At 48.2% G+C, this 26,842-nt stretch overlaps 1 protein-coding gene across 1 annotated transcript; it reads right to left on the bottom strand.

Annotated features, from left to right (window-relative positions):
* Nucleotides 1–390: 390 nt before the first annotated feature.
* Nucleotides 391–26,736, bottom strand: FBXO16 (F-box protein 16). Its single transcript, XM_053383830.1, has 9 exons — nucleotides 26,630–26,736; nucleotides 22,192–22,289; nucleotides 16,709–16,744; nucleotides 14,749–14,955; nucleotides 12,866–13,030; nucleotides 10,666–10,901; nucleotides 6,408–6,513; nucleotides 2,615–2,840; nucleotides 391–1,280 (listed from the first exon to the last, which is right to left on the bottom strand). The coding sequence occupies exons 1-9, from the start codon at nucleotides 26,688–26,690 to the stop codon at nucleotides 1,168–1,170; spliced, it is 1,248 nt and encodes a 415-aa protein (XP_053239805.1). The 5' UTR covers nucleotides 26,691–26,736; the 3' UTR covers nucleotides 391–1,167.
* Nucleotides 26,737–26,842: the final 106 nt, after the last annotated feature.

Genomic DNA, 26,842 nt, shown 5'->3' with positions numbered 1-26,842 from the left:
ATATTTTGGGGAGTCTGCTCCACTGCTGAACAGCTCTTATTTTCAGAACAGTATTTCTATTTAGTTGGAATCTCCTTTCTTGTAACTTGAATCCTTCAGGATCAGGTCCCACAGCAGCAGAAAACAGGCTGAAGCTGCGTGATCCCAGATTGCACCAATGGCTGCTTTTTCCCTCCGGAAAGATAAAAGCCAAGGAAGTAAAATGTGTGAACGTTTCTTTACAGTGCTAATTGGATTTGTTAATTTTGGATTTCTCTGCCTCCCCACTCCCCCCCCCCCAATGCGCCAGCATAGTTACCTGCAAACTTTCCCTAAACGCTCCATTGAAGGGTGGAGGTGAGGGGTCACCTAAAATGTGTGGTTAAGCTTGGAGACTCCCCCAAGCACACAGAAACTACTACCCTTCTTTTTCTTTTAAGGTGGACCCAGTTGGCTGCCAAACTGATAGACCCAGGACCATCCATACGTCATCACAGTGTACAGGGTTTATAAAGTCTCTGCCCCCAAACCGCTTACAGTCTCAATGTTGATAATGGGGGGAAACAAGAAAGGGTGTTTATGGAAAGGAGGGAGAGGGAGAAGCATGAGCATCACATTTGCTACTTTGGCATAGACCATTTTGTTTAATCATCTTCTTACCGTTGATTATGTTTCAGCCACCTACTGGAACTAAATCCTTCCTTTGCGTTCTTTTCCTCTTTATGTAATAACTCAGAGTTGCCAGTAACCATTACGAAAACCGAGTCTGCCTGATGCTGCAATCCTATAAACGCTTACCAAAGGAGTAAGTCCCCCTTGAATTCAGTGGGACTTACTTCTGAGTAGATATGCATAGCACTGCACTGTTGCTGACCATCAATTCCACAACTCGATGAGGTAGACCACCACCATTCCCATTTTACAGCTTGGAAACTAAGGCTGAGAAATAGGGCCTTGTCTAAGGCCACGTGCAAAGTTCCTATCTGAACAGTATTTTCTTTTTTAAAAAAAAAAATCTAGGTTGTCCCAGCAGTCCATTGGTTAGTCATTGGTTAGTCCACCATGGAAATGAAGACATGATAAATCCACATGATTCTTAATCCCTGTCCAAAGAGCCCCTTTTCAGAAAGCTGGGCTCTAGGAAGACGATCGTAGCCTGCAATGACACCTGTCTTTCCCTTGGGGAGATTAATTCAAGTGTGTTACTTTGAAAAGTCTCTTTTCTCCATCCTCCTGTTCTGCATCAGATCCCGTGTCTGATGGGGGAAGTTCCCAGGGCTGGCTTTCGAAGAGTGGAGATGCTGGAACAGGTAGAGAAGATGAAGTAGTTAACGTCAACAGCGAGAAACTAAAAGGAAACAGCCCCTTGCAAAATTAAACCTGACATTGACATTCTTTCAACCTATCTGCATTGCAACAGAGGTTTGTCTTAAGATACGGGGATAGAGGTGGGGGCAGCTGGGTACATCCAGCAGTGCCTTCTCTCCCCCCAAACATGTTCAGATGATAGCAATAATAATAATAATGACTTTGTAATGTTTGCTAGTGTCCCAGAACATCAGCGATCTGCTCCAAAAGCGCATAGCAGAATTTGGCTAGCCTGTTGCTCCAGTCTTTTAAACAAACCCTCTAACCTACGATACAAAAAGAGAAGGAAATATATTAGCCTTGTTTCTTACCAATTAATCCAGAATGCAGCAGCTAGACTGGTGACTGGGAGTGGCCGCCGGGACCACATAACACCGGTCCTAAGAGATCTGCATTGGCTCCCAGTACATTTCTGAGCACAATCCAAAGTGTTGGTGCTGACCTTTAAAGCCCTAAATGGCCTCGGTCCTGTATACCTGAAGGAGGGTCTCCACCCCCATCGTCCACCCCGGACACTGAGATCCAGCGCCGAGGGCCTTCTGGCGGTTCCCTCATTGCGAGAAGTGAGGTTACAGGGAACCAGGCAGAGGGCCTTCTCGGTAGTGGTGCCTGCCCTGTGGAACGCCCTCCCAGCAGATGTCAAGGCAATAAGCAGCTATCTTATCTTTAAAAGACACCTGTTTAGGGAAGTTTTTAATATTTAATGCTGTCTTATTTTTAACCCTCAATATTACCAGCTACATTGGCTATCAGTAGTAAGTTACAGATGCCAATGTAGTTGCCAAGTCTTGCTGTCGTTTTTAATTCTAATTTTGCTTTGCCTATGGTTAAGACTGCAGCTTGCCACTGCTTTATTATTTCATCCAACTTGTGAGAGATGTAATTTTGGGGGCCTTTTTCGTTGAAAAGCTCTCTTTAAAATCGCTTAGGCTTAGCTAGCGTTCTTGTAACGGCCCAATTTGTGCATGGCGAGAGTGATATTGAACTTTTGTCTACAATTTCAAAAACTCAGTAATAATGATAATGATAATGATAATAATTTATTATTTATACCCCGCCCATCTGGCTGGGCTTCCCGAGCCACTCTGGGCGGTTTCCAACAAAATATCAAAATACCGTAATACATCAAACATTAAAAGCTTCCCTAAACAGGGCTTTTATAATAATAAAACAACAAAATGATGATGTGAGTGAAAGGGGGCTGAAATTTACAACGCTCACCCACCACCCCACCCCACCCTTACGTGAAATGACCAGGTTTACTGACTTGGTGAGCTTCTGCTTGTCCGTGCAAAGGCCTTCTTCCCCTTCTCGCTCAGCTGTGGGACTGGACCCTGCGCCGGCGCCGGCCGTATCCCAGCGTTCCACTGGGCGCTCTGGGCAAGGATCTTGGCCATTGCTTTGGTGGCAGGATAGCCCGCAGGGTGGTAAGTAGCCCAGTTGGGGCGAGCGGGGGCTTTTGGCTGTGAGCCGAGGTCTGCAGAGAGGGACATCTGGGGAGCAAGTCGGGAAAAAAGCAAGAAATGTAGTTTCTCGTGGAGCTTGTGGACATCCGATGGAGGTGAATGGTGGAAGATTCAAGGCAGGCAAAAGAAAGTCATTTGCACAGAAGTAGTTAAACTATGGGACTCGCTCCCCCTAGATGGCTTAGACAAAATGATGGAGGATAGGGCCTTTGATGGCTCCGAGCCATGATGGCTGTGCTGTGCCTTCACAGTTTGAGGCAGCAACACTACCAGTGACTGGAAACTGCAGGAGGGGAGAGTTGCTCTTGTGCTCAGATCCTTTCCCACAGGCAAGGAGTTGGCTACAGTGGTACCTCGGGTTACATACGCTTCAGGTTACATACGCTTCAGGTTACAGACTTCGCTAACCCAGAAATAGTGCTTCAGGTTAAGAACTTTGCTTCAGGATGAGAACAGAAATCATGCTCCGGCGGTGCGGCAGCAGCGGGAACCCCATTAGCTAAAGTGGTGCTTCAGGTTAAGAACAGTTTCAGGTTAAGAACGGACCTCCAGAACAAATTAAGTACTTAACCTGAGGTACCACTGTACTGTGAGAACAGGACGCTTAACTAGATGATCCAGCAGGCTTTTCTCATGTTCTTATGCGATTTAGAGGGATACGAATCTCCTGCGGTTTTGAATCTGTCAACAGAACCAGGAATTGCGATTACAGTCCCTGACCTAAAACCACACACACACACGACTCGAGTCATAACTTGAGTCACCACCCAAACTTTGCTGTTATCCAAATTCTGAGCAGGTAGGAAATGTGCAGGAAGACAAAGGCCACAGTCCTACACACATATACTTGGGGAAAGTCCACGAAACTCCAGTGGGGGACTCACTTTCAGGTAAGGATCTTTTGTTCTGTTTGGTTTATGCAATTACAGTCAAACTTCGGTTTTCGAACATCTGGGCTTCCGAGCACCGAAAACCCAGAAATGAATGCTTCCATTTTCGAACGCGCCTCGGAAACCAAACGGCTCCCAATTTTCTCAGTTTTCCCCATTGAACTTGCTGACAGCCCTTTGATCCTCGGTTTTCAAACGTTTCAGAAATTGAACGGACTTCTGGAATGGATTACGGTTCCGCTGTACTTTTTTGGCAAATTATTTATTACCTGCATTGTGATAAAGCTCCCAGGGTGGCATTCAATTAGGAGAATTCAAATAAAGAAATAAAATACAGCAAATTGCACTTATAAAAGCACATAGAAAGCAGCATTATGGATTGATGACAACTAAAAGCAGTATATGAGATGATGGCATGTCTGGGTGGTTTTTTGTTTTGTTTTGTTTTTAACAAAATAGTATTTGCCTGGTATCAAGGAGATATCAGAGGAGGCACCAGGCAGGCTTCTTTGGGAAGGAGAATCCAAACACAGGACACCCCAATCCCAAAGGCAGGTGGAATCAAGTAGCCTTTTGTTTTTAGTTGCAGAAACTGAGTTTCTTTAGGAAAGGAGCAGTGTGTGAGCAGGCCTGCCAGCCAGCCAGGAGACACACACACACACACACACACACACACACACACACACACACACTGGCCAGCTCTTTCAGCTGCCTTGGGTTAGCTGCAAGTGAAGAATTTTAGAGCTGAGCCACAGCTGAGCAATAAATAACATACCTGGAAGCAAGAGGGTGAGGACTTTTTACCCTGGAAAAAGGATTAGGGGTTGCATTTTAACCAAGCCCTACTCAAGAGTAGACCCAATGAAAGCATGTGGGGAATATTTTTGCATGCCAGAGCACTTTCACGGTGCGCTAAGCCCACACCCAAAATCCAAACGGAGTGATAACTAGGCCTTTGTTCTTTAACATAGAAAAACATCTCTTCAAACTTACTCAGAAATAAGTTACACTATGTCTACTTCCAGAACCTATAGGCATATATTAATATATTAACCTATATTAATAAACATTTTCTGAAGTGATGTACAACAAATAGAAAAATAAGAAAATATGAACAGTAAAATACTGTTAAAAGTAATAGAACATTGGGATGCCTGTTCAAAACTATGGCTAGGTCACTAACCCAGAAATGACTTGGGAAAATAAGGAAGTATTTTAACATGTGTTTAAAAATCAAAATGGAGAACTGCTCCAGATCACAGCAGAGCAGAGCCTGGGAGCACATAGCATCACCAGGAAGGCTTCATCAGATGACCACAATGACCTCGCAGGTCTATAAGGGACCAGCTCCCCCCCCTGTTCCATGTTAATGGGCCACTGCAAGGAAGCCAAATCCAGTGTGTTGTCTCTCCCCCAATCCAGGAACTTACTCCCAGGAAGTGTGCATAAGAGTACAGCTTCAATCTGTTTGTTTAATCTCTTGTTTAGGGTGTTGGGAAAAGCCAGGAGCAATAAAACACTTACTCAGAAATCCATTCAGGCAATAAAGGCAGATAAGGGCACAGCAGTCAACACTTCAACTGCTGAGCGTGAAAAGAATTTGTTTATTGGCTACAGTCTCCAAAATTAAAGCTGAAGAAGAAAGTCTGGTCCCTCCAGCATGTGAAGGAGCACTGTTGCTTAAGGCAGTAGTAGATCCTCTATTTATGCAAAACTTCCATCAAAATCAAGCTTCTGCACAAAGAGCAACAAACTCTTTGTTTTTTTAGGACAAGCCAAGCCATAATCATGAATCTTTAAGTGCTACCTTCACATAATTTTTAAAAAGGGTGTGTTTGAAAAGAGCAATACGGGCATTTCTCATTTCGCTAGCATCCAAATTATGAGACCGGGACGGGAGACGCAGACAGTGTGTGAAAGGTAGACATTCATTTTAAGCGGCTTAAAAAGAAGCAACGTAATGATTGGCAGGGATCAAGCTAAAGAGAAGCAGGTGAGCATGCAAGGGCTTAAAATGTCAGGGTCCCGGATGCCGTGTGACGGGACAGGCAGGGTCAGAGTCTCCCACCCCAGCAGGAATGAGTGCAGCACACAAAGCAAGGCTTTGACAGGCTCCGTATACCTGATTCCTGCACTCCTGGGTCCTTGTCAGATCAGCCCCAGGCTGCTGGAGGACAAGGAAGCAAAGCATGTTGAGTGACAAGGTCCTTCCCAAAGGGGCAGAAATATGCAGCCGAAGACGCTCAGTCTGCAGTCGGATGCACCCTCGAGGCAAGCAAGGGAGCTCCACGGAGCTCAAACACAGCGACCCACCTAAATAACTGCTAGGAAGCTGCCTTGGACCAGGTCGGGACACTATTGTGTGTTCTGATTAGTGGCGCCTCTTAGAGGAGAAAGACCAGAGACTTAACCTGGCACCTTCCACATGCAAAGTGTGAGCTCTGCATCAAGGTTGCACAGCAGGACTGCAGAAGCACGAGGGCAACAACCATAACTGATGCTCCAAGACTGAACGCCAGCTTTGCTCAGGTTGCAGCCCTTAAGTGGTGGACTTAGGCAGCTAAGGACTCAAAAGGCAACGCAAGGCAGTGGGGCTTTGGGGAGGGGGCCACCACCATCAAGGCTGCTCCCTTCCTCACCAATGGCTTCGCACCTCACCAAGTTTGCTGCTTAGCCCAGAAGGCTGACCATTTGGGATACTTGCCAGGGACTTTGCTTTTCGGAGTTTGTACGATGCACTGCTTGGTTTCCTTTTCTTCTGGAAGGCCGACTGGCTGAGGTCTGGGATGAGCCCTCCTCCTTTCTTCCTACTGCAATAATAATCATAATAATATTTTATTTATATCCCGCCCTCCCCAGCCGAAGCCAGGCTCAGAGCAGCTAACAACGATAAAAGTAACACAGCATTCTAAAATCAATTCATTCTAAATTCAATTCAAAATCAAATTCATGGCAACCATTGGGCTAGAGTTCTGTGAGGATTACCAAAGGAGGGGGTCAGACTGTGCCTTGGCCAAAGGCCTGGTGGAACAGCTCTGTCTTGCAGGCCCTTCAGAAAGATGTCAAGTCCCGCAGGGCCCTAGTCTCTTGTGACAGAGCAAATGGGGGGGAAAGATGTATTAAACAAAGTTAAAAGGATTTCCCAGGACAGGGCGGGAAGAGGCAAATCCCTTTTTGAAACACAAAAAAATGCATGGTCCTGAAGCTTGTTCTGCCACCTCTCATTTCAGAGACTGGAGCTGCAACCCTAAGCACAGCTACCTGGGAGTGAGTCCCGGGGGCTTAAGGACTGAAGTCCCAGGCTCTGATACAAGAGTGGCCTGGACTCAGAAGAATATATTTCTGAATCAATATGCATGATTGTGCTTCAGTGGGGCTAGTGCCCAGATATGCAGATATTTCAGCACTCAAAGAACCACAGAACTGTTGAGTTGGGAACCCAAGGGCCATCTAGTCCGACCCCCTGCAATGCAGGAATCACAGCTAAATCACTCAAAGGTTTCTGTAGATTTGCATCACTGTTTCTCAAACTTTTGGACTACAACTCCCATCATCCCTAGCTAGCAGGACCAGTGGTCAGGGATGATGGGGGTTGTAGTCCAACCACAGCTGCAGACCCAAGTTTGAGAAACACTGATTTACATGAAAGCCACTATGGTATCATGGCTAGAGTGTTGGGGTAGAACCAGGGAGACGGGGTTCGATTCTCCTTTCTGCCACCAAACTCAATGGGTGGCCTCGGGCCAGTAGCTCTCTTAGCCTAATGTATCTCACAGGAAGGTTTTTGTGACAAAAAAGTGTGAGAAGGAGAACTACAGACACTAGCCTAAGATCCCTGGAGGAAGAGTAAGCTAATTCTACCCAGGCAGCTCCCTACGCACATCACATCAGTCTTGTGAAAAGTGAATGTCTTTCTGCTTGGGATCTGATCTGTGCTCCTGGCAACAAGTTACTTTCCCAGAACAAGAAGACAGAAAAATGCTTGGCACTGTCATCTGCTCTCGTGAAAAATAATCTTCCTCCCTTCAGCCCACAAAACTCGCCCCCACGCACCTCTAATGCAGCTGAACTGTTGCTCCGGGCTACGTTTGGTGGGCTGGGTTTTGAAAGACATTCTGCTATTAAGGAAGAAACTGGGACTGCCGAACACGTAGACTGCAGGATAGTTGGCATGTGTGTTAGATCTGTTCCCAAGATGTTATGCCAAGAGTAAGAGCAACAACCATTCATCCTACCACTGAAGAAGCAAGGCGTTTAAACTAAGGGTGGACACATTTACTGTAACTGCTAGAAAACATCCTGATTTAGATTACAAGAGCAAAGAGAAAAGAACCAAGCATCTAAAGATTTCATGTAGGAAGACTTCTCTGGGGGACTGTGATGGAACAGGGTATGGGTTGCAGCAGATGAACCACTTAAGTAGCTTTATACCAAGTCAGGTAACCTTGGTCAACGGAGCTCAGTACAGTCTAAACTGACTGGGAACGGCTTCCCTAGGTCTTAAGAAGAGGGAGAAAGCTTTCCCCCATGATCTGCTTTCTTGGCATTATGCCTCTGAACACCTGCTGATGGGTATCCCGGATGGGCAGAGTGCTGTTGCACCCAGGTCCACGTTGCGGATTTCCCACAATGGGCATCTGGGCGGCCACTGTGAGAACAGGATACTCAGCTTGATGGACCATTGGCCTGATCCAATAGGAGCATCTTATGTTCTTACATTCTTAGCAAGGATTGAACATGGAGCCTTTTGAATGCAAAATAAGGCATTCTACCATTAGAAGTGGGCTACCTCTCTCACTCTCTGGATGACCTTGTTGTGGTGAGTGGGCTTGCATGTTCCTATGAGCCTTGTGAGCGAAGCCACCGGGAGTCTCGTACTCCCAGCAGGGTGACCCAAGGCGGTAAGGTCAAAGGGAAGGAGCTAGACAAAGAATGATCCAAGTCACGGCCATCGCGTCCAACCCCCTGCCAAGCAGGAAACACCATCAGAGCACTCCTGACATATGGTTGTCAAGCCTCTGCTTAAAGACCTCCAAAGAAGGAGACTCCACCACACTCCTTGGCAGCAAATTCCACTGTCGAACAGCTCTTACTGTCAGGAAGTTCTTCCTAATGTTTAGGTGGAATCTTCTTTCTTGTAGTTTGGATCCATTGCTCCGTGTCCGCTTCTCTGGAGCAGCAGAAAACAACCTTTCTCCCTCCTCTATGTGACATCCTTTTATATATTTGAACATGGCTATCATATCACCCCTTAACCTCCTCTTCTCTAGGCTAAACATGCCCAGCTCCCTTAGCCGTTCCTCATAAGGCATCGTTTCCAGGCTTTTGACCATTTTGGTTGCCCTCCTCTGGACACGTTCCAGTTTGTCACTGTCCTTCTTGAACTGTGGCGCCCAGAACTGGACACAGTACTCCAGATGAGGTCTGACCAGAGCAGAATACAGTGGCACTATTACTTCCCTTGATCTAGATGCTATACTCCTATATGATCCAAGAAGTCCTCAATGGCAGAACAGGCGGATGATAACACGCGGTATGTTACAACGGCTGTGAAGGTGGATGAAGGTTACCAAAGGTGTCCTGGGCTTTGAAGACACTCAAACTCAGGATGCAAGGGAGAAACGTGCTAAGAGGAAGGCACGCTTGGCAAATCCACACCGTGATCAACTCCTGCCTGGAAACCAATGTCCCCACTGTGGAAGGACGTGTGGATCCAGAATTGGCCTCCACAGTAACTTACGGACTCACTGTTAAGACCGTGTTCATGGAAGACAATCTTACTCGGCTAGGAGGGATCGCCAGAGAAAGAGAGAAAGAAAGGAAAGACCTCTACTTCTGGAAGCGGATGGTAAGGAACAGAATGTTTAATCTGCACCCTGTATGCTGCCGAGATGCTACTTCAAATATCCAAACACAGAAATAGTTGAAGGCATGGCATTCCAAAGAGAATTTGAGCTGGCAATCCAATCATTGTAGAATGATTTTTGGACCACACCTGATGTTAGGATTTTTATCTCACCAGCTGCTCAGCGAGCAGCGGGTGGTTGTTCACATCATGTGGGTGTCTGAGAGCGTGGGACAGGAAGTCTCAGCACAGTCTCAGTACTGTGAAAAGTTACTTTCGCTTCTGTGTAAAGTGTGCTCTTCTGTACTGCTGCTCAGAGACTGCAGACACGCTCATGGAGTGCCTGTGTATAGAAAATGAATAAAGTAGTGTGTAGCTACTGATTGTCTCTTTCTTCTGCAATGGGATGCCAGAAGACGAGTGTGCTCCTCTCAGGAGGGTCGCTTATTACCGGTCTCTCTGGACTGTGGAAGATTTACAGCCAGAGGAAGATTTACACCGGAGAGACGCCTCGGTGTCTTGGGAAGGTGGAAGCCTTCCTGGGCGTTTTTCCAACACCCAGGCCTACTGCATTTCAGCTGGTCTGGAAATAATTTGGAAGGAGAAGCTTAGCAGTTCTTGGGGACACCCCTGGGCTGTTCTACACCTTGTTCCACACACATTGTTGACCCTTTCCCACACTGGGCACCAGAGGCATATACAGAGACGGCTAACATTGCCTGGGGTTTCTCCTTCGTCTTCTGACATGCTCTGGGCGTGCCTACAATGGACTGCAGAATCAACCCCACCACCCACTCCAGAATTCTGCTGGGGTGGGATCAATCCATTCTGGGCTTGGTCCAAACTTTATGGAGCAGAACCAAGAGGCCCTATTAATTTCCTGCCTAACTGAAATCGGAATCCATCTTGGATGCACCATTAATTAGGAAGAGATTCACAAAGAGGCTTTAAACTTGCAGCCTCAGCACTCCCCTACAAAAATTAGAAAACTTGAGGACAATTTCTCCTGAATATGGCAGGGTTGTCACCTACCCCAGGGGGAGAGGGAGCAGCTGAACATCAAATTAGTTTTGTTTGAGAGAGAAAAGAAGAAGACAGACATGAGGGTGTGCCTTACGCCTGCCTCGCTTGCTCGATGGGATCAAAGTTGTCCAGGTAATTGAATCTGACGGTGTCTGTAGGATGCTTATCTGAAGAACGCCAGGGAGGGAGATCTTGCTTCTCCTTGCTCATCTTCTTTCCGAGAGGAGATGCTGACTGGAGGACTGACGGGGACAGGGACTGTTTCACCTCCAGACCCTCTTTCGTTATAGGCTGAACATCGACCACCACAAAGTCCTCTTTTGGAGGGGTCTAAAGGGATGGGAAACAAGTAGGCAAAATCAATTGTGTGCTGCTGGGGAGGAGGGAAGCCCTTGGATATTATTACAGTCAAACCTCAGTTGTCGAACGTAATCCGTTCCGGAAGCCCGTTCGGCTTCCAAAATGTTCGACCACCGAGGTGCGGCTTCTGAGTGGTTGCAGGGGTTTCCTGAACTCAAGCAGAAGCCGCATCAGACATTCGGCTTCCGAAAAATGTTCGAAATCTGGAACATTTACTTCCGGGTTTTCGGTAACCAAGGTTTGACTGTATTATTATTTACATTTCTATACCACCCTTCATCTGAGGATCATGGGGCGGTTTGCAATATAAAGAAGCCAAAACACATAACATAGTAACAAACAAAAACAATACCCCCACCCCAATTTAAAAGGCTGTGGATTGTTTAATCCATGGGTAGGCAAACTAAGGCCCAGGAGCCAGATGCGGCCCAATCGCCTTCTAAATCTGGCCCATGGACGGTCCGGGAATCAGCATGTTTTTACATGAGTAGAATGTGTCCTTTTATTTAAATGCATCTCTGGGTTATTTGTGGGGTATAAGAATTCATTCATTCCCCCCCCCCAAAAAAAATATAGTCTGGCCCCCCACAAGGTCTGAGGGACAGGGGACCGGCCCCCTGCTGAAAAGGTTTGCTAACCCCTGATTAACTAAAGGTTTAGTTAAAATGTTTTTGCCTGGCACCTAAACATGTGCAACGATGGCACCAGGCAAGCTTCCCTAGGGAGAGCACACTACAAGCGGGGAGTCACTGCAGAAAATGCCCATTCTTGTGTTGTCGCTCTCCAGACCTCATGCGGAGGAAGCACACAAAGAAGGGCCTCAGGTGATGATCACAGGGTCCTGTTTGGTTCATATGGGGACAGGCAGTCTTTGAGGTATCACGGTGCTGAGCCATTTAAGACTTCACAGGTCAAAATCAGCACTTTGAATTGGGCCCAGAAACCAATCGACAGTCTGTATAACACATTTCAGCAATAGATGACAGAATTAGGCTATCTCTGCCCAGACAGGTATGCAGCTGTCAGGTGTCCATGCAGGAGCCAAGCCCTGTGACCAATAGGACTTTGCAGGACTGGGGCCTTCCTAAGTTTGTTCTGAAGAGGCAAGGTGCAGCCTCACAGGTGAGGCCGATTGCTAACTCACAGCACCTGGTGGCAAGAGCTGGGAAGGGATATAAGGTCAGCATTTCCCTTCGGCTCTTTGCCACAGCAACACGTTCCCTGCCTTGCTGCGTTTGACTCCTTGCTTCTTGATCCTTGGACCCTTGACTTCGTGACCTCTTGCTTCGTGATCCTTGGCTTCTTGACTCCCGGCTCTCTGACCCTCGGCTCCTGGCTTTCTGACTCCTGGCTTCTGGACTCCTGTTCCTGCTCCCACCCCACCATCTTGCCCCCAGTCCCGACGTCCCCAGCCGGGACTTCGATCGCCCATGAACCGGACCGTGACAGCAGCCAGGCCACCAGCTGAAGCTGGTGGAAGGGACTCCACACCACCAAGGCCACCTGAGCCTCAAGCAACAAGAGGATGATGGCCTGTGCTGTGTCTTTTCATCACAGGCCACTACTGAGCTGGAAAACTGGAGGAGTGGCTTAACATGAGAAGAGTCTGCTGGATCAGACCCATGGCCCACCTGCATCCTCTTCTCACAGGGGCCTTTATATGGACTCTTTGAAGGTACGTATCAGAAGGAAGGCATGTGTGCACTAGGCTGTTAGGGGTTCTAGGTACCTCAAGAGCCAACTCACACTTTCAGGGAAAGCCCATGGTACAATTCTATTGGGACTGCTCCACTTCAGAATGCAGGTCAGTTTACAAGGCTAAATGTCATAAAGTTCCTGCATAGGGAAAAGGCAGCACAGCCCAGACGAGGCTAAACTAGAGGTTTTCAGCTCGGCTCCAAAAACCGTTTGTCTCTCAAGGATTGCAGAGGTACCTTAGGGCTGGTGACCCAGAACTCATTCACCACCTCAATGTAGTGTCTCTTCCAGATTCCTTGCTCAAACGGGGTTGGAGAGAAATTGAGATACCACCCAAAGCGCAGACATTTTGGCATCCAGAGCTGATCTAGTTCTGCCAAGTTCTTCCAGTGCCAGCTCACCTGAGAATGAAAAAGGCGCCATTATTATTGTTCTGAGGGACCTATCGGGGCAAAAATCAGAAACAGAGGACACATAATCCAGACGCAAAAACTATTTCAATATATTCAGAAAGCAACAGAGTTCTTTAAAAAAAAAAAACCACTGAGTTGGCAACTGCAGTTTTTCCTTGTCTAACCCAGATGGAGGCCTGGTTCACGCACGCAGGAGTGGAGTTGAATTTCAAACAGGTATATCCCTCAGGCATGTGCTTTCCCTCATTTGAATGGGCAAAATTGCAACTCCAACTGCTGCGCTTGTGCTGCTCAAAAGAGGGAGGCTGGCACTACAGGAGAGGAACAACTGCATGTTGCTGGGCTCCAAACTTTTCTGGTTCATATACTGCATCAACAGACCACTAGTGGAGTTCTGTGTCCAGTCCTGGACGCCACCATTTAAGGAGGATATTGACAAGCTGGAAGGTGTGCAGAGGTGGGTGACTAAAATGATCAAGTGTCTGGAAGCCAAATGAAATATACTCAGAGTCCTGTAGTGATTTCATGCTCTTTATTGCAGCTTGTAAAGCAGTGACTGAATTTCCCCCCAAACCTCAGGCTTTTATATACATTATTTACACAACGAGTCCCGTCTGATTGGCTGATTCTGCTTCCCTCCTGGAGCCTGATTGGTCTTTTCCTGCATGCCAATCAGTTGTTGCATTCTAGGATCCTACTTGCCTATTGTTCTAGGAGCCAAGCTTAGTACATAACACCAAACCTAATGAGCATGTGATGTTAACATATGAGAGTTCTGCAGGTGAAATAGTTAAACAGGTTACCCAATCAGGACTCAGGGGGGTGGAGTCAGAGGGACTATAAAACCAGCTCTGGGCGGGGCGAAGGGAGGAGTTCATTGGGAAGTTGATTGGAGTGGGAGTGAATTGGGATAGAGTTTGTGGGTAGGTTGAGTTAGTGTAGCAAAATAAGCTGAGTCAGGAATAGTTAGGGGCTAGGAAGACAAGTAAATATCTGAGAGGTGGTTTAGTGAGTGAGAGCAGGTAGCGGAAGTTATAGGTCTGGATAGGCACCCCATGATTGTAAATGACTGATACCATTCGTGAAACCACACGCTTGTTAAACTGCAATAAACAAAAGTTTATGTTCCAATTGAAACCCTGACTGGGCTCTGTATTGTACCAGGTAGGGCCTGGGTGGTGGCAGTGAGAAATCAAGTGGTGGCACAGGGATCAATAGACGATGAAACGTCCGGGGACCCTATGCGATTGCCACAGAGCACTTGAAGGAGCTGGGCACGTTTAGCCTGAGGAGACTGAGAGGTGATATGATAACCATCTTCAAATATCAAAAGGACAGTCACATGGAAGATGGAGCAAGAGTGTTTTCTCCTGCCCCAGATGGTAGGACTCAAACCCATGGCTTCAAGTTACAAGAAAGGAGATTCCAACTAAACATCAGGAAGGACTTTCTGAAGGGGAGAGCTGTTCAACAGTGAAACGGTCTCCCTCAGGAGGTGGTGGACTCTCCTTCCCTGGAGGTTTTTAAGCAGAGGCTGCGTGGCCCTCTGTCATGGATGTTTTAGTTGAGATTCCTGCAGTGCAGGGGGTTGAACTAGATGAGCCTTTTGGGTCCCATTCTATGATTCTACACTATATGATTATAGGCTAAACATATCCAGCACCTCAAACTTTGTTATATCTCCTTCCCAACACGCTGAGCTTTACCTGAGCACATCGGGAGAGACTACGAGGGTCCAGGAAAGAAAAGATGTAGAGGGACAAAACCCTGGGGAGCTTAGTGGTGAAATCCAGGGCCTCCACTGGAACTCGAGCCTGCAGCTGCTTGACGCAGAACCTGAGCTGCAAGAGGGAGCAGCGCTCTAGGAAGTCCAGCAGGACTCTTCGCCTCTGGTTGTCTGTCCATTTGTCAAACTGGGGAGGAGGGACGGGAGAAGAGGTGAGTTGAGGGTTTTGTGGCACCTAGACATGGCACCACAGAAGTGACTTTCCCACCATGAAGCACTTTGCAAACTAACACATGGACCACAAGACCCATATTGCACTTCATTTTTGTGATGAGGATGCCCCAACACCCAGGTATTCTGTGTTCTGGCTGCTAAAAAGTACAGGAACGGTTGGCTCTGGTCCATCTTCCAGACCAGTGTCCTGTCTCCATTAGGGAGTGGTCTCCAGCATGGCTTGAAAGGGGTAAAGGCCTACTTCTGCCTGATAAGGAAAGACATTCTACTGTATCTGCTCACAGAGACAGAAATCTGTTCCATTCAAGTAGAAGAGTTAACTACCATTGATATATACTGTATAAGGTGCTGTGGGTTAAACCACAGAGCCTAGGACTTGCTGATCAGCAGGTCGGCGGTTCGAATCCCCGTGACGGGGTGAGCTCCCGTTGTTCGGTCCCTGCTGCTGCCAACCTAGCAGTTCAAAAGCACCTCAAAGTGCAAGTAGATAAATAGGTACCACTCTGGGGGGGGAAGTAAAGGACGTTTCCGTGTGCTGCTCTGGTTTGCCAGAAGCGGCTTAGTCATGCTGGCCACATGACCCGGAAGCTGTACGCCGGCTCCCTCGGCCAGTAAAGCGAGATGAGCGCCGCAACCCCAGAGTCGGCCACGACTGGACCTAATGGTCAGGGGTCCCTTTACCTTTACCTATAATTATAATATTAATTTTATCATTTGTACCCCGCCCATCTGACTGGTTTGCCCCAGCCACTCTGGGAGACTTCCAACAAATATACAAGCCTTCTCCAACCAGGTGCCCTCCAGATGTTTTGGACTTTGGTACCCAACTTCTCCAGCCGGCACAGCCATCTAGCACTGACAGGAGCTGTCATCCAAAACATCTGGAAAGCACCAGATTGGAGAAGGGTAAAATAAATAGCTTGCTTGCTGGATCCCAGATCCAACTATTGCAAATCCTGTTTCCAGCAGCTGTCAGTGGCCTCTGGGGATCTGGCAGAAAGGAGGTGATGTCATCACTAGGGGACACGACCACACATGGGGCAAACCGTCCTTTTTGGGAAGAGGCACATACTTGACATAAGGTAAAGGTAAAGGTACCCCTGCCCGTACGGGCCAGTCTTGCCAGACTCTAGGGTTGTGCGCTCATCTCACTCTATAGGCCAGGAGCCAGCGCTGTCCGCAGACACTTCTGGGTCACGTGGCCAGCGTGACAAGCTGCATCTGGCGAGCCAGCGCAGCACACGGAACGCCGTTCACCTTCCCGCTGGTAAGCGGTTCCTATTTATCTACTTGCACCCGGGGGTGCTTTCAAACTGCTAGGTTGGCAGGCGCTGGGACCGAACGACGGGAGCGCACCCCGCCGCGGGGATTCGAACCACCGACCATGCGATCGGCAAGTCCTAGGCGCTGAGGTTTTACCCACAGCGCCACCCGCGTGGGTACTTGACATACTCTGAGACGAAACATACCTCTCTAAACAGATTAATTGCATGCAGACTTCCACCATTTTCCCCCTTACATTTTCAACTACAAGTTTTTAAAAATCCAAACATTGCAAGGAGGACAGTGCCTTCATAACCCTCACAATGCCTGCGTGTATTACACAAGGTTAACTCTCTGCTTACATGTCCTACTACAGCCTGATCACCTCAAAATAAGCAGTGAAGCACATGGGATTTGCGGATGAGGGAAGAAAATGTCATTACCCATTTCCCCAACAGATTTCTTCTTTCTTCAAATACCTTAAAAACATTTAAATAAAACACAGTTCAGTACAGAGTGAACACAAGACTGAACGAGAAATGAGCAATCAAACCATTAGGCATGACCCAATAAGTGACTCCCCACACTACTAAAGGGCATGAGAGACATAAGAAGATATTCTAACTTTGAAGTTCTGAAAACAGTCATATTCACTAGGGGGGCGGGGTATGTTCTGGGGCTGGCACATGTGTATACGCAAACTACCTCCTTAGAACTGCCCCACACTTAAATAAATAAATAAATAAATAATTTTTTATTTATACCCCGCCCTTCCCGGTTCAAAAACCGGGCTCAGGGCAGCTAACAACAAATTTAAAACACTTTAAAATACTTAATTATAAAAGCAGCATAAAAAACAGTATAAAAACATGAATAACAATAAAAATCAAAAATCCATTAGATAATCCCCAGGGCTAGCTGGCTGAATTGGTCCTACTTGGGCCGGCGAGGAGGCCAGGGGAGAATTAGCTGTGGGGTCTCAGAGCGGGTGATCTTCATAAAAAGGGGAGGGGGAGGGAAGAGAAATAAAAGATCAGGCTGAATTCAAATTAAAGGCCAGGCAGAATAGCTCTGTCTTACAGGCCCTGCGAAAGGAGGTTAAATCCTGCAGGGCCCTGGTCTCATGGGACAGAGCATTCCACCAGGTCGGAGCCATCACTGAAAAGGCCCTGGCCCTGGTGGAGGATAGTCTGACTTCCTTAGGGCCCGGGACCTCTAAACTATGGTTATTCACTTAGCTATCCTTGCCTTCTGAAATATACTCAGAGTCGCAAAGTGATTTCATGCTCTTTATTCAGCTCATAGTGGTGAGGAGGAATGAATGAATGTCCCCTCAAAGTATCTGCTTTATATACATTATTTACACAATGGGCTGCACATGATTGGCTAATTCCGGAATTCTACTGTAAGCCAATCAGGTTGTGGATTCACTTCTATCTGGAGCATGATTGGGTGGTTCCTGCCAACCAATCATACTGCTGCATTGTTCTAGGACCAATCAGACTGCTGCATTCTGAATCCTATTGTTCTAGGACCAATCAGACTGCTGCCTTTTGGATCCTATTGTTCTAGGACCAATCAGACTGCTGCCTTTTGGATCCTATTCAACTCAATACATAACACCTTCTGGAACTTAAGTCCTGCATGGGTCTTACCCCCCAAGCAAGGCAGAGAGTTTTTAAGCTCTCTGCCATGCTTACTGGCCTCTAGGAGGCTCTCACAGAGCCATCCAAGATGGCGCAAGAGCCTCCAAGAGCAGAGAGCTTTAAAGCTATTTCTACACTGGGAAAACCCTGCGCTAAAAGAGCTTTTAAGCTCCCTGCCTTCTGTGCATTTAATTTGTGTGATTTCAACCGGCCAGCCGCCAAGCCTGTAAAGTTGAAATCACATCACTCACAACTTGGACGCATTTTGTCATCTGTGTACCATTCAACGCAAGGCCTTGTTTGAACGGCCACCTGCACCCATTATCAACTGTTCTACTTGAAACTAAACTCAGGGGGCCTGCCTGTGGCCCCTTCACTGAGATCCAAGAGACTGGCAGGCACAAGAGAGAGCGCCAATTGGGAGTTGCTCCCTGCTTGTACAGCTCCTCCCTAGAGTATTCCCTATTCTACTGTCTTTAGTATGTAGCGTTTTAACTGCTGCTGATTAAATGTTGTTTTATTTTTCAATCCCTTTCTTAACGACCCCTGGCATGGAATTTGACATTTTCACAGCTGCCGCACACTGGGTCAGCACCTTGATCAAGCTACAAGCCCAAGGTCTCGTTTTGGGTCAGATGCCACCAGTTCAGACCCCATGAACTGTGAAATTAAGATTTTCTTGTCTTGACATGAATCACTTTACCCTTGTTTACACTGAATTGCATTTGCCACTTTACCATCCGTTTGGAGAGATCCTTTGGAGTTCATCATCATCTCTCTCTGTTTTAAACAACTCTAAATAGTTTAGTATTGTCAGTAAACTTGGCCACTTCACTTGTCACACCCAGATTGTTTATGGACAAGTTACCGTATTTTTCGCACCATAGGACGCACTTTTTCCCTCCTAAAAAGCAAGGGAAAATGTGTGTGCGTCCTATGGAGCGAATGCAGGCTTTCGCTGAAGCCTGGAAAGTGAGAGGGGTCGGTGCGCACCGACCCCTCTCGCTCTCCAGGCTTCAGGAAGCTATCCGCTAGCCGTGGGAGACCCAGCTCTCCCACGGCTAGCGGAGCGCTGCATTAATCCCGAAGCTTGGGGCGTGCGGAGCTCAGCGCGCCCCAAGCTTCTGGGTGCCGGCAAGGTCTCCGTTAGCCGTCTAGACCTTGCCGGCACCCAGAAGCTTGGGGCGCGCTGAGCTCCGCAGCCCCAAGCTTCGGGATTAGCGCTCCGCTAGCCGTGTCTAGGCTGCGGATAGCAGCCTGCTTCCCGGAGCGTCGGGCGACCTGAAAGCAGAGCGCCTGGCGCTTCGGGAACACATCCGCAGCCTAGGCAACCCTGCGGGAGGTCCCGCAGGGATGTCTAGGCTGCGGATAGCAGCCTGCTTCCCGGAGCGTCGGGCGCCCTGAAAGCAGAGCGCCCGGCGCTTCGGGAACACATCCGCAGCCTAGGCAACCCTGCGGGAGATCCCGCAGGGATGTCTAGGCTGCGGATAGCAGCCTGCTTCCCGGAGCGTCGGGCGCCCTGAAAGCAGAGCGCCCGGCGCTTCGGGAACACATCCGCAGCGTGGGGAGCCTTGCAGGAGTTCCCCGCAAGGCTCCCCACGCTGCGGATAGCAGCCTGCCGCCCGGCGCGAGGGGCGCCCTGAATCAGAGCGCCCCTCGCGCTGGGCAGACATCCGCAGCGTGGGGAGCCCTGCAGGAGTTCCCCGCAAGGCTCCCCAAGCTGCGGATAGCAGCCTGCCGCCCGGCGGGCGGGACGCCCTGAAGCAGAGCGCCCCGCGCGCCAGGCAGACATCAGCCAGCCCCACAAGCTCGGGGGACAGCAGGGAGGCGCAGCGCCACTATCCCGCTGTTCCTCGACCTGGTTCGGTTTCCCTGACCTGCTTTTGGGGGGGAAATAAAAGGAAATTTTTTTTCCTTTATTTCCCCCCAAAAAAACTAGGTGCGCCCTATGGTCCGGTGCGTCCAATCGTGAGAAAAATACGGTAAAAAGCATAGGTCCTATCACAGTGGTACCTCAGTTTTAAAGAGTCTCGGAAGCCGAGCATTTCGGTTTTTGAATGCAGAAAACCCAGAATTGCTTCCATGATCGAACACGCCTCGGAAGTCAAATAGCTTCTGCTGCATGTTTTTCGTTTTTCTCCATGTACTTTCCTGCCCGCCCTTTGCGCCTCAGTTGTTGAATGTTTCAGAAGTCGAACGGTCTTCTGGAATAGACTACGTTCAACAAGCAAGGTACCAATGTACCACACTTGTGGGGGACTCTGCTTTTTGTGTCTCTACATCAGAAGAACTGTCTGTTCATTCCTACTCTCTGCTCCCTGCTACTTAACCAGTGTGGATCCACAAGAGGACCTTGCCTCTTATTTGACTGACTGACTTCAGGCATCAGGCCTGTTGGCAGACCAGCTCTGTGTTACAAAGATGTCTGCAGTTGTGACATGAAGGCTGGCGACATCAATCCTGCCATGTGGGAATCCATAGCTGTCAACGTTTCCCCTTTTTAAAGGGAAATTCCCTTATTCCGAACAGGATTCCTCGCAAGAAAAGGGAAAAGTTGACAGCTACGGGGAATACCCAGCAGACAGTCGCAGTGCCTGGAGGCAGATAGTCAGGTTATGCATCCATACCAGTGACCAGAGGAGGAAAGACCGCTGGGAGGAGCACAAGGAGAAGTGGTGCCGTGGGGCATAATATTAACTATTACTGCAGCATCTGCGGCAGCACAACCAGAGAGCTTCATCTGCCTCTGCTGCAACAAAACATATCTTTCTCTACAGCCACAGCAAGCGCTGTAATTCTCCAACAGTTTGACTTCACCCCCTGCATTGTTTCCTGAGACAGATGGGAGCAACGATCTTACTTAGGAATCTTTGGGTAAGTTCCAGTGGTACCTCAGGTTAAGAACTTAATTCGTTCCGGAGGTCCATACTTAACCTGAAAGTGTTCTTAACCTGAAGCACCACTTTAGCTAATGGGGCCTCCTGCTGCCGCCACGCCGCCGGAGCACGATTTCTGTTCTCATCCTGAAGCAAAGTTCTTAACCTGAAGCACTATTTCTGGGTTAGCAGAGTCTGTAACCTGAAGCATATGTAACCTGAAGCATATGTAACCCGAGGTACCACTGTACTAGGTTTCAGTAGCAATTAGTGTTCAGAAGCACACTCCCTTGGAATATGGAGGTTCCACTGTGGCCAATGATCTCTGGTATCTTCAATGAATTTGTCTAATTCTCCTTTAGCCACTGCCATCACCACAACCTATCAGTTCATAAGGTTTTGTGCAAAAGAGGATTCTGAACCCAGGGTCAATCTGTTTCATCTGGTTCCAGCATCCTAAGTGAAAAGACTACTTACTGGAACAGTCCAGGCAAAGGATTTCTATAAATGCTCTGGGGTTGCTGAAGAGAAACGAGTCATTACAACAAATGTAACTCTGGATTACGTTTCTGGAAAGCACAGGAAGCGAGAGTGCTTTAGTGATCGGATCCTGCTTGCAGGTTTCCCACAGGCATCTGATTGGCCACTGTGAAAACAGGATGCTGAGCTAGATGGGCCACTGGCCGGATCCAGCAGGCTCCTCTAACATTCTTTGTTCTTTCCAAGGTGTCTACACATATATGGTTGGCTTCATTTAAGATGAAGCAAGAAGCACCTGCCCGTGCCAACCCTTTGGTGGGGGTGTTTCATTACTGTCACAAGGAAATGATAAACTGATCTTGAATCACATTTTGGTTTAGGGGCCTAAAGGGGGAGGACAGGAGAGCTGTTTGCATTACTCAGTGAGCCTTATAGGCTTTGATCACAAAAACATACAATGTTTGCTTTCCAAGCTATTATGCGTCCACCTTAGCCGACTCTTGACACGCTTCATTAGAAAACAAAGCATGTATTTGTTAATCCCTTATGAAATCATCAGACGCCAGTGTGACCATCCCAACGCTTTTTTTCCCCTCATAATGGCCCTGTTCAGGGAAGTTTTTAATGTGTGACATTTTAATGTATTTTTAATCTTTGTTGGAAGTCACCCAGAGTGGCTGGAGAAACCCAGCCAGATGGGCGGGGTACAAATAATAAATTATTATTATTATTATTATTATTATTATTAAGCTGAGCATTCAAGTATTGCCAGGTTAGCGGAGGGTCAAGGCTGGCCAACTGAGGGCTTTGCTGCTTTTTATGGAGAATTTGTTGTTACTGCTCACCCAAAGGTCCCCTCTGATTGTGTCTCCAACGTAATGTCTGGGGGAAGGCCCATACTTAAATTGACTGAATGATACTCACCTTGTCATTCATCAACTGGTGATTCAGGGGTGTCCATGTGCTCATCTTGGTTTGCATCTTCGGGCCATCCAGGTTCCTGGGAGGTGCAAATGCCATTGCTTTCCTGAAGGAAGACGCAAAACAATTATTTGAGGCATTTCTACAAATGCTAGCGCTGTGTACAAAGGCAAAAGTACTACTGCCCTAGACTTGGCTCTTCGGCCAATCCCACTGATATTAGAAACACAAACATTATTTTTACAGTTGTGCTTTTTCTGAACACAGAGCAGCCTTGGCCAACCCAATGCCCTTCCAGGTGTTTTGGACTGTAATTCCCATCAGCCCCAACAGAGCATAGCCATAGAATCATAGAATCATAGAGTTGGAAGAGACCACAAGGGCCATCGAGTCCAACCCCCTGCCAAGCAGGAAACACCATCAGAGCACTCCTGACATATGGTTGTCAAGCCTCTGCTTAAAGACCTCCAAAGAAGGAGACTCCACCACACTCCTTGGCAGCAAATTCCACTGTCGAACAGCTCTTACTGTCAGGAAGTTCTTCCTAATGTTTAGGTGGAATCTTCTTTCTTGTAGTTTGGATCCATTGCTCCGTGTCCGCTTCTCTGGAGCAGCAGAAAACAACCTTTCTCCCTCCTCTATGTGACATCCTTTTATATATTTGAACATGGCTATCATATCACCCCTTAACCTCCTCTTCTCCAGGCTAAACATGCCCACCTCCCTTAGCCGTTCCTCATAAGGCATCATTTCCAGGCCTTTGACCATTTTGGTTGCCCTCCTCTGGACACGTTCCAGTTTGTCAGTGTCCTTCTCCAATCAGCAGCATCATGCTAGCTTGGACTGATGGGAGATGTAGTCCAAAGTATCTGGAGGGCACTAGATTGAGGAAGGCCAGGCTATGACTATTCAAAATTGTGAGGTACAGTATGACACTGTTGGACTTGCTGGTCTCAAAGGATGTGATTGTTCAGCGCAGGCAACAAATGTGGTTCATGCCAGAGACCGTGACTAAATCACAGTGTGGTGTCAGAATGGCCACACTAGGGTGGCACCCTGCATCATTTGTTGTGGGTTCTTTTGGCCTCACCCACCACCCAATGAGTAAGCTATACTATTGCTAAATAAGAGGGTGCAGGTGCCAGGGTTGCCTCAATGTTTTTTTAGAGGCACTGCTTGCCTATGGCAAAAGACTTAGATTCATAGTATGTCCCAATTCCTAACAAATCCTGTGAAAGGAAAGGCAGAAGAACAGGCCAGCTGTTAACTCAAAAGCCATAATTTGATAATGTTTAAGAAAGATTAATGCACTGTAATGCTCATATCATATTAGCTAAGGGCATTAGACTGATTTCCTGGATTGTGTTAATCCCGGTTTAACCCTGCAAAAATGCTAAACCAAAGGCCGTCAACAAAAGCAGGCCTGTTTTGTGAATGCCTTGTGTCAACATTACTAGGAATATAAATTCAATTAGGTATTGTCTGGTAAAGCTTTTTTATCTCACTCACTCATTCACACCCACACACTTAGCCTAGAGACCACACTCCACTACATGTTGACATGATCATGGTGTTGAATTTTCATTCTCTAGGGAGGGGGAAATGCTGCATCTCAGATTACAGAAATGTTAACTCAATGGAAATTAATAAAAACACATGTCTAGAGCATCTGTGCACCAGGACTTGAAACTAAGGTCACCTATAAAGCTACCTAAGGAAGCCTATTCCACTAGACATTTATGAGTATATTCAGTAAGAATATAAGGAGAAATAATAATAATAATTTATTTATACCCCACCCATCTCGCTGGGCTTCCCCAGCCACTCTGGGCAGCTTCCAACCAAATATTAAAATACAGTAATGCATCAAACATTAAAAGCTTCCCTAAACAGGGCTGCCTTCAGATGTCTTCTAAAAGTCTGGTAGTTGTTGTTCTCTTTGACATCTGGTGGGAGGGTGTTCCACAGGGCGGGTGCCAATACCGAGAAGGCCTCTGCCTGGTTCCCTGTAACTTGGCTTCTTACAGTGAGGGAACTGCCAGAAAGCCCTCAGCGCTGGACCTCAGTGTATGGGCAGAACGATGGGGGTGAAGATGCTCCTTCAGATATACTGCACCGAGGCCATTTAGGGCTTTAAAGGTCAGCAGTTTGAATTGTGCTCAGAAATGTGCTGGGAGCCAATGTAGGTCTTTCAAGACCAGTGTTATGTGGTCTTGGCGGCCGCTCCCAGTCACCAGTCTAGCTGCCGCAATCTGGATTAATTGTAGTTTCCGGGTCACCTTCAAAGGTAGCCCCAGTAGAGCGCACTGCAGTAGTCCAAGCGGGAGATAACCAGAGCAAGCACCACTCTGGCAAGACAGTCCGCAGGCAGGGAGGGTCGCATCCTGCGTACCAGATGGAGCTGGTAAACAGCTGCCCTGGACACAGAATTGACCTGCGCCTCCATGGACACCTGTGAGTCCAAAATGACTCCCAGGCTGCGCACCTGGTCCTTCAGGGGCACAGTTACCCCATTCAGGACCAGGGAGTCCTCCACACCCGCCCACCTCCTGTCCCCCAAAAACAGTACTTCTGTGTTCTCAGAAAGTTCTGGATCAGGCCAACGGCTCACCCAATCCGGCATCCCCTTTTCACAGTAGCCAATCAGATGCTTGTGGAAAACCTGCAAGGAGGATTTGAGCACAAGAACAACTCTACCTTCCTGCGGTTTCCAGGAACTGGTATTCAGAAACATTGAACAGCCGTCCTGGTTAGTAGCCATCGAGAGCCCTTTCCGCCATTAATTTGTCTGCAATATTCTTTTTTTAACCCCCACACTTGGCTCAGTGGCCACATTCCTTCTGTTGGGGTGTTGGTGGGGAAACGTTAAATTACTGGATTCTAAATGTTAAGTGGCTGGAAATTAATCAAGGGACCTGTCTGGACTGCAGCGCCTGTACAGGCACCAGGTAAAAGGTAAAGGTAAGGGAGGCAGGTGGCGTTGTGGTCTAAACCACTGAGCCTCTTGGGCTTGCCGATCAGAAGGTTGGCGGTTCAAATCCACACAACGGGGTGAGCTCCTGTTGTTCTGTGCTAGCTCCTACCTACCTAGCAGTTTGAAAGAAAGCCAGTGCAAGTAGATAAATAGGTACCGCTATGGCGGGAAGGTAAACGGCGTTTCTGTGCGCTCTGGTTTCCGTCACGGTGTCCCATTGCGCCAGAAGCGGTTTAGTCCTGCGGGCCACAAGACCCAGAAAACTGTCTGTGGACAAACGCCGTTCCCGCGGCCTGAAAGCAAGATGAGTGCCGCAACCCCATAGTCACCTTTGACTGGACTTAACCATCCAAGGGTCCTTTACCTTTTACCTTTTACAGGTACCAGGTTTGGTCAGTAAGGGTGCCTAAAGAGCTTCTCCAACTCTTGGCAGTTGCTCGGCAGGTTATGGAAGCCTCTTCCACTAGTCATCCATGAGCATTTTCAGTGGGTCTGCAATGTTCTTTTTTAAATCCATTTTAGGAGGCAGTACTTCATTCTAATGGGACGCGGGTGGTGCTGTGGGTTAAACCACAGAGCCTAGGACTTGCCGATCAGAAGGTCGGCGGTTCGAATCCCCGCGACGGGGTGAGCTCCCGTTGCTCAGTCCCTGCTCCTGCCAACCTAGCAGTTCAAAAGTACGTCAAAGTGCAAGTAGATAAATAGGTACCACTCCGGCAGGCATTTCCGTGCGCTGCTCTGGTTCGCCAGAAGCAGCTTAGTCCTGCTGGCCACATGACCCAGAAGCTATACCCTGGCTCCCTCGGCCAGTAAAGTGAGATGAGCGTCGCAACCCCAGAGTTGACCATGACTGGACCTAATGGTCAAGGGTCCCTTTCCCTTTACTTCATTCTAGGAAAGTTGCAGGTGTGTCATATTCATATACATATACATACAAACACACACAAAATCACACAGAGAGAGAGAGAGGGATAGAACATAAGAACATAGGTAGGCCATGGAGGGAGAAAGGCAGCATTTGAATGCAATAAATAAATAATTTAAAATTTATTTATTTCCTTTCCAATAGCTGTCAGAGAAATGCAAAAAATGAAACGGCACGCGCATTTCCAAGTCCCCGAAAGCTGCTTCTTCAAGGGCCTCGAAAATCCTGAGCGCTATTGGGCCCGTGAATTAAAATGATTATTATTACTATTATTATCACCAATGGTGTCTGCTAGTCGCTTTACCTTGCCCAGGAGCCACCCCGAAGCTCCTCGCAGCCAACAAAGGCACCTCCCTGCCTGCCCCTCCTTGGGGCCGCAGCGACACGCGCACACGCATTCACACGTGCCTTCCCCCCCCCACTCCCGACCCGCGTGCGACGCGCAGGCTCCTCACCTAAACTCTCGCCGCTTCTCTCCGCCCACCTTGCCCCCCCAGCCGGCGCTCTCGACACGTGTCTGCCCGCTTGCTGCTGCTTCCCACCTGAGGCGACGCGAGTTGACAAGGCCGCCGCCGCCTCCTGCGAGTCGGTCCCGTTCGCCATGGAAACCGTTGCCTGGCGGCGGCGGCGGCGGCAGCCTATCAGAAGCCGCCGTCCCGCTCTGGCGTTCACCTTCTACCTAGCAACCGGGCGGGGGCGGCGTCGGAGGCTGGCGCGCAATTGGCTGGCTTTTTTCTCGGCGCCCCGCCCTCCCC

This window comes from Podarcis raffonei, chromosome 3 (assembly GCF_027172205.1).
Source record: "Podarcis raffonei isolate rPodRaf1 chromosome 3, rPodRaf1.pri, whole genome shotgun sequence".
NCBI lineage: Eukaryota > Metazoa > Chordata > Lepidosauria > Squamata > Lacertidae > Podarcis > Podarcis raffonei.
This window is presented reverse-complemented; position numbering and strand designations above follow the sequence as displayed.

What these genes read in the sequence shown, in the direction of transcription:
- FBXO16 (XM_053383830.1), bottom strand. Translation starts at nt 26,690, where the DNA reads ATGGCGAACGGGACCGACTCGCAGGAGGCGGCGGCGGCCTTGTCAACT. An exon ending in GAAATCTGTTGGGGAAATGG is followed by an intron (nt 14,956 to 16,708) that starts GTAATGACATTT and finishes CCTCCTCCCCAG; the next exon opens with TTTGACAAATGGACAGACAA. An exon ending in TCCGAAAAGCAAAGTCCCTG is followed by an intron (nt 2,841 to 6,407) that starts GCAAGTATCCCA and finishes CTTGCTCCCCAG; the next exon opens with ATGTCCCTCTCTGCAGACCT.